The 12,519-nt window shown below is 45.4% G+C and overlaps 1 protein-coding gene across 4 annotated transcripts in view; it reads left to right on the top strand.

Annotated features, from left to right (window-relative positions):
* The window catches only part of GKAP1 (G kinase anchoring protein 1), a 50,440-nt gene that overhangs the window by 3,292 nt on the left and 34,629 nt on the right, over nt 1–12,519 (top strand). For 2 of the 4 annotated variants that reach the window (XM_030567161.1, XM_030567162.1), the window contains exon 2: nt 11,640–11,911. The exons of the other annotated variants lie outside the window; for them this stretch is intronic. In XM_030567161.1, coding sequence (XP_030423021.1) covers nt 11,693–11,911 — 219 coding nt within the window. In that variant the 5' untranslated portion in view covers nt 11,640–11,692. The remainder of the gene's footprint in view (nt 1–11,639; nt 11,912–12,519) is intronic. 4 annotated transcript variants of the gene reach the window in all.

Genomic DNA, 12,519 nt, shown 5'->3' with positions numbered 1-12,519 from the left:
AGAAATATAAAAATATTCTACTAACACTAGATCATATCCATGGCAATTTGAAGTATCCAACATAGATATGCAGTCCTTTTCCACACTATGCTGCCTCCTAATCTCTATTCAGGGACCCTTTTAATGCGACAGTGTAAAGGGCATAAATACATTCCCTTCTGGAGCTAGGAACAATAGACAAAGAAGATGAGGGAGGGAAAGGTTTCTATTAGAAATATTTTTTGATCCCAAAAAAAGACAGTAGCTTCTATACAAGTACTTTTGATGTAAATAAGCACTTCACTCAGCTACTGAATAGTTTTGAACATTGTGTAAAGGCAATCTGAGTTAGGGTAATGCGGATAGCAGGGTGAAACAGATGGCAGATCCTCTGCATGGACTCTTAGAGGTTGTTGAGATGAGGCCTAAACTAACAAGTCATCCAGGTATAGGATAGACATGATTGTTCTGCCACCTTACGTCGGCTGCCATACCAATGTCTGACATTTTGAGAACACTCAAGTCCAGGGCAACAATCTGAAACTTGAGCTTTCTGATTAAGGAATTTAACTTTGAGATCCAAAATAGCCTCTGACTCTTTTGAGGAATCAAAAAGCATTTCTAATAGAACCCCTCTCCTATTATTCTTCTGTTGTTCCCAGCCCCAGAAGAGAATGCGTTTATGCCCTTCATACTGTCTCATGAGAAGGATCCCTGAAGAGGGGTTGGAAGGCAGCATAGTGTGGAAAAGAATTGCATATCTATGTTGGATTTGGCACAAGGGAAAGTACTCCTAACAGAACATAGGTACCTAAATATATGCAGAACCATGAAGTGGGAGGGATAGCTCAGTGGTTTGAGCATTGGCTTGCTAAACCCAGGTGTGAGTTCAATATTTGAGGGGGCCATTTAGGGATCTGGGGCAAAAGTCTGACTGGGGATTGGTCCTGCTTTGAGCAGGGGGTTGGACTAGATGACCTCCTGAGGTTCCTTCCAACCCGGATAATCTATGATTCTACTGTCTGAGAATTGTGATCAGCAATTGATCTCTTACTTTTGTCAGCTGGGACTTGAGACTTCAGCCATTTAGGGTACTCCTTATGCTTGACTGAGGATGAAACCTCTGTAACACTAGGTAGCTCATCATTATGTTCTAAATATGGAAGACATTATTCTTGTTAACAATACCTAAAAAGGTGCTCACTTGCCTCAAGTGATGGAATCAGAGGAACATTATTCAGATGGGAATATTCTCTGCACTTCCAGCCTCTTTCAGTGACCATCTCGGACATCGCCAATATTTTAGCACAGAGGCCTTCAATCTGTAGGGCACAGCCCCGAGGGGCATGGAGTAATGTTTGGGAAGGTGCGGCTTGGGGTCTGGACCAGCCCTCTCAGGGGGCAGGGAGGGAGCGCCGCTCAGCTCTGCTCCTGGCCCAGGGCCAAGCTGCCGGGCCTATGCTCGGGGCTCCGTGCATGGCTGTAGCCTCGACCCTTGGCCGAGGGTCCGCTTCTGCCTCCAGCTGTGACCCCAGCCTTGGCCTTCTTACCCCTGTGTGCGTCCCCACCTGCCAGAGCCATGGCCCTGCTCCTGGCTCCGAGGGGGAGCACAGATAGGGATAAAGAGGAGATGCGAGGAAAACATTTGGGGACCACTGTTTTAGCAGATCAGATCAGTCAAATCCTCCAGGACCAAGACAAGTGATTTCTAAAACAGTGGCAGGCTGGATTTTTCAAAATGAGGGCATTCAGAGAGAGAGTGCTTTTCCACCAGATGCAAAAAGTTCTTCAGAGCAAGAATAGATAGTCACCTCCCTGAGCACAGCAAGTTTGAGCACTTTAAAGCGCTAGGATGGACAGGCTCTGAGCGCTAGGAACTGTGCTGCCAGCCATAGGTGCCAACTCCTTGGGTGCTCCAGCCCTGGAGCACCCATGGGAAAAAATTGGTGGGTGCTCTGCATCCACCGGCAGCTCCCCAACCCAACCCACCCCCCTGTCCCATCTCACCTCCATTCCACCTCTGCCTCCTCTCCTGAGCGCGCTGCCGCGTCCTGCTTCTCCCCCCTCCCTCCTAGCGCTTGTGCCACGAAACAAACAGCTGCTTCACGCAGCAAGCTCTGGGAGAGAGGCGGGAGGAGGATTATGCGGCGTGCTCAGGGAGGAGGCGGGGTGGGGTGCAGATTTGGGGAGGGTCCATTGGGGCATGGAGGGGGCAGAGTTGGAACGGGGCTGGAGGGAGCGAGCTTGGAGCTCCTCTCGTGGAGGTGGATTACCAGGAGCGGTGGGAGAGCTCTCTCCCAGTGCTCTCGCGTGACCACACTCACACTTCAAAGCTGCTGCGGAGCGCATTGAAGTTTCTAGTATGGACGTCACCTAAGAAATCCCCTGTTCTTCTCTTGTACAGTAACTCCTCACTTAAATTCTTCCTGGTTAATGTTATTTTTTTGTTACGTTGCTGATCAATTAGAGAACAAGCTTGTTTAAAGTTGTGCAATGCTCCCTTGTAAGTTGTTTGCAGCTGCCTGCTTTGTCCACTGCTTGCAGGAAGAGCAGCATGTTGCAGCTAGCTGGTGGGGGCTTGGAACTAGGGTGGACCGGCAGCCCCCAATCAGTTCCCCATTCCCCTAAGTTCCCTGTGCAACAGCTGCCCAGTAGGCTGTCAATTGCTAGGCAGGTCAGCTGTCCCTCCCCCCACTGCCATGTGCTGCTCCTGCCCTCTGCTGTGGAGCTGCTCCCCAAAGCCTCCTGCTTGCTCTGTGGGGACGGGAGGGGAGAAGGGGGCTAATGTCAGGGTGTCCCCCTGCTCCTACACCCCACTTACCCCATCTTCCACAGAGCAGGGGGGACACATGACAGGGCTCAGGATGAAGGGAGTTTCCTGGCAGCAGCTGCTGTTTCAGCTTGCTGATTTACTTAAAAAGGCAGTGTACTTAGAGTGGGATCAGTGTACTTAAAGGAGTAATGCACATCTCTCTCTTGCACACACCGTGTGTGTCTCTGTCTGCCATGCTGTCTCCCCTCCCTCCATTTATGCTGCCTTGTAGAGTGTGAGGCTACATTAACAACGAGTTAACCCTTGAGGGCTCAGCCAATTGCTAGTTCATCATTTAGCAGTAAGGCATTCTCTGGGAAATATCCCACCCTTTGGCTTCACTATCTCAACCAAGCTTCACAATCATCATCGCCGTGTACCAGTATTAAATTGTTTGTTTAGAGCTTTGTGTGTGTCTGTCTGTCTATCAGTCTCTCAAACTCAGGGTTGTGAGCTCAATCCTTGAGGGAGCCATTTAGGGATCTGAGGCAAAAATCTGCCTGGGGATGGGCCCTGCTTTGAGCAGGGGATTGGATTAGATGACCTCCTGAGGTCCCTTCCAACCCTGATATTCTATGAAAAGGGGAAAAACTAAAACTAATCGTGTGTGTGTGTGTATATATATATATATAAATATAAAAATAGTCTTTTTTGTCCGGTGAAATTTTTTTCCCATGGAACCTAACCCCCTGTGTTTACATTCATTCTTATGGGGAAATTGAATTCGCATAACATCATTTAGTTTAAAGTTGCATTTTTCAGGAACATAACTACAATGTTAAGCGAGGGGTTACTGCACTTTTAGTAGTGAAGATATTTTTGTTGTGGACAAAAAAACCCCCACCCTCTCCAACCACAGTTCCAATGTCTTCAGTCAAAAAGCACTTAATACCGTTATAGGAAATAGAATGGTATTATCTTAAGTCCCTTTCTGCTTACTGTGTAGAAGTAACTAATGTGTTTTAGTCTTACTTTAGAAAAAGGTTTTATGAAAGACATGAACATCTTTCCACTGAGTAAAACACCACACATGTTCTTCCAAACTATATTTAATTCTTGCAGGACTCATAAAGCCCCCTTTTTTGAACCTCTGGGAGTCAGCTATCTTTTTCAATCTCTCTGAGAAGTTCACATTTCTTATCTCCATTTTCTGGAGAAGGATCAGTGAGATTCAGGCTCTTGTAGCTGATCTTTCCTTTACAATCTTCCATAAGGAAGAAGTGATCTTTTTGTCCTTACCCTAAATCCTTTCCCAGGGTGCTGATGGATGACTACCTTAATCAGACAATCTACTATTATTCTTTCCAAGACCTCACTCCCATATGAAGAGAAGTCAAGTTATACATCTTAAATGTTATGTTTTTGCCAAACTAGATTAGAGTATATCAAAACATCTAGGCTTTTAATTGCTTATGAAGAGAACCATAATGACATCACTTCCCAAAGCCTGTCCAAACAGACGAGGCTCGATAGAGAGGAGTGTTAAAATTTAGAAAAAATTTGCTACTGAGACTTGAGGTCTATTCCATTAGAAGAGAGGTTCCCAAACTCTTTTTTGCTGAGCCCCCCGCTTAAGAGATTCAAGTACATTGTGAAGCCCCTTCTTTCTAAGAAACAGTATTTTTCCATAGTGCAGGAGGATTTTATCTTGGCTAATAACGTATTGTTTAAGATAGAAACAGGGCCGGCTCCAGGCCCCAGTGCACCAAGCGCGTGCTTGGGGTGGCATGCCGCGGGGGGCGCTCTGCCGGTTGCCGGGAGGGCGGCAGGCAGCTCCGGTGGACCTCCCGCAGGCATGGCTGCAGAGGGTCCGCTGGTCCTGCGGCTCCGGTGGAGCATCCGCAGGCACGCCTGCGGCAGGTCCACTGGAGCCATGGGACCACCGGACCCCCCGCAGGGAAGCCTGCAGGAGGTCCGGCAGAGCGCCCCCCGCAGCGTGCCACCGCACTTGGGGTGGCGAAATGGCTAGAGCTGGCCCTGTATAGAAAGCAACATATATAGTACAATATAACTACTCTGCTGCTGAATAACCATGAACATAAAAGAATACTTGATGACCCATCTTTGTCTCAGTGAGTAGGATTAGCCTGTTTGCTAGCACACAGTTTGTGCAGTGCTGATCTGATTTCTGAGCGTTTCAACTGCAGATCAGTCTCTATGTTCAAGCAGCTTTTATACTTACCTTTGATGCAAATAGGCAAAGAAAAACTCATTTCACTCAGATTTCCAAAGTGAACAATTATTTTGATGGCCATTTACGACAATTCATGGAATTGTTTTTGAATTAAGAGCTGGAACTGATCAAGAGGCATGACTTTAAAATCATCTCTCAAAATAGAGTTAACAGCAGTGTCAGACAGTTTCTCCTTAATAGCAAAGGCCAAGATTACCATCAATATAAAGTGCTCTGAAAATGTCTTTTGAAGCAGGCTTTGAACCAGGATTAGAATTCAAAATGACCCCGACTAATTGGAGAATTGTTCTGAAATCAGTGAGATAAATTTCAATGAAGGTATGTGCAAAGTGCTACACTTGAGAAGGAACAATCAAATGCACAACTACAAAATGGGAAATAACTGGTTAGGTGGTAGTGCTGAAAAGGATCTAGGGCAGGGGTTCTCAAAGTGAGGGTCGAGATCCCTCAGGGGTTCACAAGGTTTTTACATGGGAGGGGAGGCGGTCCTAAGCTGTCAGCCTCTACGCCAAACCCTGCTTTGCCTCCAGCATTTATAATAATGTTAAATATATAAAAAAAGTGCTTTCAATTTAAAAGGGGAGGTTGCACTCAGAGGCTTGCTATGTGAAAGGGGTCACCAGTACAGAAGTTTGAAAACCACTGATCTAGGGGGTTATAGTGGATCACAAACTGAGTCAACAACATGGTCAGACAGCCCGTAGTGCAGCCACCCTACACCTGGGCCATGGTGCCCCTCCCCCACCACCTCTTCCCCTCCTTGAGGGTCCTGCTGCAAGGGGTGGCAGGAGGGGAGAGGATCCCTGAGTAACTTTATACAAGTGAAAAAGCCTTCCAGAGAGCTACGGCTAGTCTACGCTGGCAACGCTAAAGTGCTGCCACGGCAATGCTTTAAAGTGGCTTGTGTGGTCACAGCCCAATGTTCTAAAAAAACCCAGTGCTCCCAGCACTCAAAAAACCCATCCACGGGCATAGCTGCCAGAAGGAGAGCAACAAAAATTATATAAATTTTAGAAAATCTGACCTATGAGAAGATGTTAAAAAATTGGCATATTTAGTCTTGAGAACAGAAAACTGAGGGGGGACCTGATAAGCCGTAAAATAAAAGGGCTGTTATAAAGAGGACTACGATCAGTTGTTCTCCACATCCACTGAAGATCAGTAGAACAAGAAGTAGTGGGCTTAATCTGGAGCAAGGAAGATTTTGGACTATTGAGCTCAGTTCCACCCCTACATTTCTATGATACCCTGCAATTCATTTGCCTCGCTTTTGGGAATGTATTTCTGAATTGTGTGCAAAACTGATACAAATGTTCCAGAATTATATCTTTAACTTTTAGGACCAGCATTTCACAGTCCATATTGGCAGAAGACCGTGTCAGGCACATGACTGCATTATCTTGCAGCACATAGCTACTCCAAAGAGCAAAATTTTTTGGCAAAGCTATGTACTTTTTTGTGCATAATTCAAATGTTCATTACAGTTCTTATCTTGCAAAGAAGGGTTAAGTTCATTGAGTTTGTCAAATGTGTTGTGTTGTCCAATAATCCAGTAAAACCTTGAAGTCCTGCTCAGGGAAGTAATGGTGAAGTGGTGATTCAGAGTTGATCAAAAACATAACCTCAAGGAGTTGGCAGATTTGTTTGGTATCACTTTTGTGGCTGGTGCTTCCCTGTGCATACAACAATGGCACCATATACAGTGTGGTCCAACAGCGTTCACCTGAGCAGTAAGCTCACTACTGCATCCAGTCGTGGCTTTTGCCCCATCTGTACACATCTCAACGCTACAATTCCATTTGATGTTTTTTATCTGTCATGTATCGGTCTAAAATTTTGAAGTTTCTCAGCAGTAGTTCTTATTGGGACAGAGAAGCAAACTAAAGTCCCCTTTGATCTCAGATGAGCTTGTATATTGAACAGAAACCCTCATTTGTACTGCGTTGGCATAGTCAGTACTCTCATCAATTTGTAGTATGAAAAAAGGATTTTGCCTTACTACTTCAATTGGTTGCTCCTCGACGTCTGCTGCCCTATCCATAGTTCTGCAGCTGTCCGTGTTGTTAGATAGTTTCACTGGTCAGCAATTTTTCTTCCACCTGCTATTGATTCCATTTCAATTGCTGATGGTAACAGAAGACTTTCACTGATTGTATGAGATTCTCCACTTCTTGCTGTTTGGTATGAGACAGCATAGGATGCTACAAGTGCTTTGGGAGGGTAGCACTGCATTCTTCTGTTATCTTCATCTGTCCTTTCGGTTGAAAGAGCTTTCATCAGGAAAAAAAAATCTCATGATTTTTCTTTGAGGGCGTGTCTGAAGTGACATTTTAGTTTGCTTGGTTTCATACTATCCTGAGCAAGAACTTGAGCACAAATAACATGCTGTGGTTGAGGATTTTCATCAGAACCAGTAAATGTGAATCCCAAGTTCAAGTAGGAAAGATCACATCTCCTGTTTTTTCTTTTGTTCCTTTCGAAGGATCAGCATCATACACTTCAAAAAATGCTCCATTCATTCACTCTTATCAAACATCAAAGCAACTGGTCTCTCCACACTGAAAGGCCATTTGAGTGAAATGTCACATTCACATGAGTTATGTAGTGCTGGAACTAGGGAGTGCTGATGTGGCAGGAGCACATTGATATTATGCACAGGTAATCTTAAAATCTGTGGGACAAAACCCATGTGTAATGGCTGCAACAGGATTTTTTGAAGGGGAATTATTATTTTTATCAACAATATTTTGAAGAAACAACAACAAGAAAACAAATCTGCCTCCTAACCAGTAAGACTTTTAATTTTTAAAATGTTTTAATTTAGTTTCATTTCCCAGAATGTATTGGGTTTTATTCAAACAATTAAAAACCAGGAAATTATCTATAAATAAATGAAGTACAGCAGGTGGCAGTGCTCAAATTAAGGGTAAATTTGGGGAGTCCAGCCCCCCCTTAATACTTTAAGGGGCTACTCCACTTCTGACTTATTCAAAGGCATGTGAGAGTGGGGGATGTTTTTGCCTCCTTACTACTTCCTCCTGGGCCAGCAGCAAGGCCAAGAGCTAGAAGGAGAACATCAGCAAGTGCCACCATCCCTTGGTGGGGGGAGTGAGAATGCATTTGGGAATGATCTGTAGAGAGAGCAGGAGTCTGCTGGAGTGATCAAGGATCCCAGCACTTGCCCTTCGTGTAGTGGGGAAGGGTTTTCCCTGACCACAGCAGATCCCTCTGTCTGGGGTTGGTGCTTCATTGGCAGATCCCAGGCTCTCTTGCTGCCCAGTGCTGAACAAACCTCTTCATCCTGGCAGGAAGCAGAAGGCACTGCTCAGTGTCCTGGCCAGTTGCTATGCAGCGATCAGCTCAGGCCATACTGGCCACAACTCCTCCATTGACCAGCTGGGAATAGAGATGGGAAAAGATATCAGGGGCACAGTGGAGGTTGGGGACTGGGTGAGCTGGGTGGTGGGGACCAGGGGGTGGAGTGAAGGTCTGGGGAACCTAAAAGAGGGAAAGAGGTGAGAGAATGGGAGCTGTCACCATAGGGAACCAGAGGAGTTAGGGGGTAAAAGCCTAGTCCTGGGGTAGAGAGGGTCTGTGGTTTCGGGGGGGGGGGGTCCGCGGAAGAGAGGGGGCAGAGATGGGAATGGCACTGTTTAGTGTAGATGGAGACGAGCAGGAGAGCTAGGGAATGTTGATTGGGTGTAGAAATCGGGGAAAGGCAGGTTAAAGGCAAAGGCAGTAGGTGAAGATGGGGCAAAAGGCAGTTAGGGGATATAAGGGATAGTGGCAGGCAGAAGGGGACTTATTGAGTAGGGGAGAAAGTTGGGTAACGGGAGATGGAGTTAGGGGTAGTGTAGGGGAGGCAGGGGAAGAGGGTTAAGTGGGGGGGCAGGCAGGGAGAGTTAGAGGTAGGCGAGTAGGTGGGCAGAAGGTGGAGATTAACACGTAAGGAAGAAGAATGCAGGGCAGAAGGGAGAAGACAGTCTTGCTGCAGCTGGGCTTGGCTTGGCAATGCAGAGCATGTCAGCACAGGAGCCACCCAAGATATATGTTGGCACCTCACCCCTTCCTGCCTTCAGGACCATCTGCATCCTTAAGGGCCCATTTACCCTCCTACCCGCATAACTCAAGCACTGATATGCAGAGGAGAGTGGAGCCCAGTACCAACAGCCTTGGGGAGATGTAATACCTATGGGGCAGTTGAGGAAGCAAGCCTGCTCCCTGCAGCAGTCGGTTTCAACTGCTGGGACCTGGGTCCTTTCCCATCCTGATCCCCCTACTGCAAAGGGAAAGCAAATGGGGCTGTGCTGAAGAGGCAAAGGTTAAGAGGGGAGAAGGCTGCACCCGGAGGACTGTTACACCTGTTGGATGCAGCCTTCTCCGAACCCCAGGCCTTCAGCCTGGCTGTATCTAGCATGGGGGACGGGAGCTCTGCTCTGGGGCTGTGTGTGACTCAAGGACCTCTTGGTGCCGGTTCACAAAGGGGTACACCAAAAACGAGTCATGTCAGGTCTTCACTGAAAGCATGTGTCACACTGGTTGTCATAATCATTGGGAGATGTATGTATAGAAAGTATATGAGGAGTTATGTATTCATGCTGAAAATTATGTTCTCTAGGCCTTGTAGTTAAAGGCAAGTCACTAAAAGTTACCGTGTTGTGAGACAAACTTCTCCAGGTGGGAAGTGTGAGACTCTTGTCTCCCTGATGGACCATTGTGTATTGAGTGTCTTACAACAGAGGTGTATTAGCATAGTGAGTCAAATGCTAATGAAGAGTTTGTAGATTTTTCAGAAGGGAGATTAACAGGAAGAGGTAAGGGGGTGGGGAGGGAGAGAGAATCCTGTTTTCAGGTGAAGATCAAAGGTCTGGTCTGGTCTATTGTACATCTGGGGGAGCAGAGAGAGAGACTGGCATACTTGTGAAGACAAGCTGCCTTCAGGCTTGATCTTGTGAAAGAGGGATCTCAGCTATCCTAGTTGAAAACACTGGGGAAAAAGACTTGGGGTAAGCTGTCCTCAGATACGGGAATGTCCTCTGAATTAAATTCACACTCTAGAAAGTGTGTATGTTTCTGTTTTTTATGTAACCATTTGTTTCCAATCATCTTACTTATAATCATTTGAATCTCTCTACTTTGATGATAAACTTATTCTTGTTTTCACTATAAATAATCTAAGGGTTGTGTGCTAAGCAGAGTGCTGATCCTGAGTTTTCTTGTGAGCTGGGTTCTTTGGGAGCAGAGGATCTGAGTGTCCAGTGGAACAGGGGCTGAGCACTCCAGAGGGACACTTGGAGGACTAGGGGGGTGGAGTATGCCTATTGCCAACCTAGACAGAGACAGTGAGGCCTGCGGAGATGTTGAAGGCAGTGCTTGTGTTTGCCAGAATTTGGTGGAGTCAGGGAGCTGATCCGCAGCAGGCAGACAAAACTCCCTCCTGCTAAGGGCAGGTGGTAGCGAAGGGCCTCACAATCCTGGGTACCCTTGGGAAGCATCACACAGTGCTAAGGGCTGGGGTCAAGATTGGGCCCCTTTCGACAGGGAGGGTAGTACTCCTGGGATGCAGCCTTCTGCTTCCCACTTGCAGAGTCCTTGCCAGTAACTAACTGCTGGTTGGTGGCTGCTGCAGCTGTGGCAGTTGGAGGAGCCTGGGTCTTGCTGACTGAGATCTCCTGCACAGAGCCCATTTGCTTCATTTGTCAGACAGAGCCCCCTCCTGGGCCTTCGCTAGCTCCTCCCATCACCAGATTACCTCATCGCGCCCCTCCCTTCCAGTTACTGGTAAATAACCTTTATTTCTTCTTCAAGGAGCCTCTACATTAGGATAAATGTGACTTTGATGGTATGTCTTAGATGCATTCACATAATTGAAATCTGTAGGACTGCAACTTAAAGCTCATTACACACATTTACAAAACTTTACTCCCTATATTTAGCCTCAAGATCTGGTGCAAAGTTTGGGAGAACAGTATTACAATCTTTATTCACCTAGAACTCCTCAGCTAAGCTTTCTGTGGGGGAGAATACTGCTTGCTAAACTTCTTAGAAGTGGCAATGTACAGCAGCTCCTTGAAGAAGAGAGAGAGGTTATTTACCAATAACTGGAGTTCTTTGAGATGAGCTTGCCTCTACAAAATCATACTATCTGGCCACCCACTTTCCTTTCCTGGAATCATGTCTTTTTGCTGGACTTTTAGGTTCAGGTCAAAGGAGCTGAGGCTATAGGGGTGCCTCAGCCACTTTTATACTCTGGCTCCCGAAACATTAGGAGCATGAGAGAAACAGGCAGGTGCCACAATGGGCACTGCTTTGAGAAGATTCTGTTTGCTGCATTGTTGCTACATCTTCTAAAAGTGTAAATGTGCATAGTGGCTTATCTCAAAGAACTCCAGTTACTGGTAAGCAACCTTCACTTTCATTGTTTTTGTTCATATATTAATATTAAACATTACATTATAATTATTAAACTATCAAAATAGTTAATTCAAAAGTATAATGAGTCACTAATTTATCCTGAAGTCTTTTGCCCCAAAATTACATAAAGCCTGGATAATTGACCTCTCAGAATTGTTGATGTGAAGGCTATTGCAAAAAGTTTTTGTACAGCAGAATAGTGTGATTCCTTTATTCTTTCTTTTGTTGCTACATTCCCAGGAAGCATTTTCTTTGAATAAGAAGTCATCCTCAAAGTAATCTCAAACCATACAATGGCCTCAGCTGTAATCAGTTCAGTTCCCACTACTGCATCTCGCTTTGCTCTGTTACAAGTGGATAGTGGTAGTGGCTCTGATTCAGAGACTGGAAAGGGAAGAAGTGGTCGAGGTGCTGGGAAGTCTCAAGCTTCAGGGGGAAAATCAACTACAAATGAGAAGAAGAAAGAAAAGAGGAGAAAAAAGAAGGAACAGCAGCAGAGCGAGGCTAATGAGGTAGAGAGGCTGTTATATTTTCAGTAACATACAAGGTGTGCAGTTATGCCAGATACCCATATGCCTTCGGTAAATTGTTCATCTGTTAGCTGAGTAATGTGGCTATTTTTGTTGCTTTTGACATGTTACTTTTGTAAAAAAACAAATTTCAGTTTATAGTAATTAAAAGGTATTATTTAAAAACTAATTTTTTTCCTTAAAACTTTGTTAGAGTTCAGTCATAACTATGCTTCTTTAAATGTGGGAGGTTCTTGACTAATCAAACAATTAGATTTATATATTTAAATGAAAATAATTTGGTTTCTTATATATCCCCATTTCCTGATTGCAGACCTTATTCAGCAGGAGACAGGGAAACATTCATCTTAGGAAGTGGGAGCTGGTTTCTTGTAGTTCCAATAGGTTTTTTTTCTTTACATACAGAAGGGAATGGAGAGGGCTTGGAACAAGTTGGTAGAATCATAAGTTGTGGGGCTAGTAATGAGGGATGTTGCAGATTCGCTTTGACCTGGAATACTTGTTTCTAAACTAAAATGTAAAGGAGCAGAGGCTGTTGAGTACAGCTGAAGCCAGTAAAGGATGTAATGCTAAGCAGGAAGCAAATGGAG

This window comes from Gopherus evgoodei, chromosome 6, assembly GCF_007399415.2.
Source record: "Gopherus evgoodei ecotype Sinaloan lineage chromosome 6, rGopEvg1_v1.p, whole genome shotgun sequence".
NCBI lineage: Eukaryota > Metazoa > Chordata > Testudines > Testudinidae > Gopherus > Gopherus evgoodei.
Note: the sequence above shows the minus strand (reverse complement) of the source record. Positions and strands in the feature narration are given on the sequence as shown.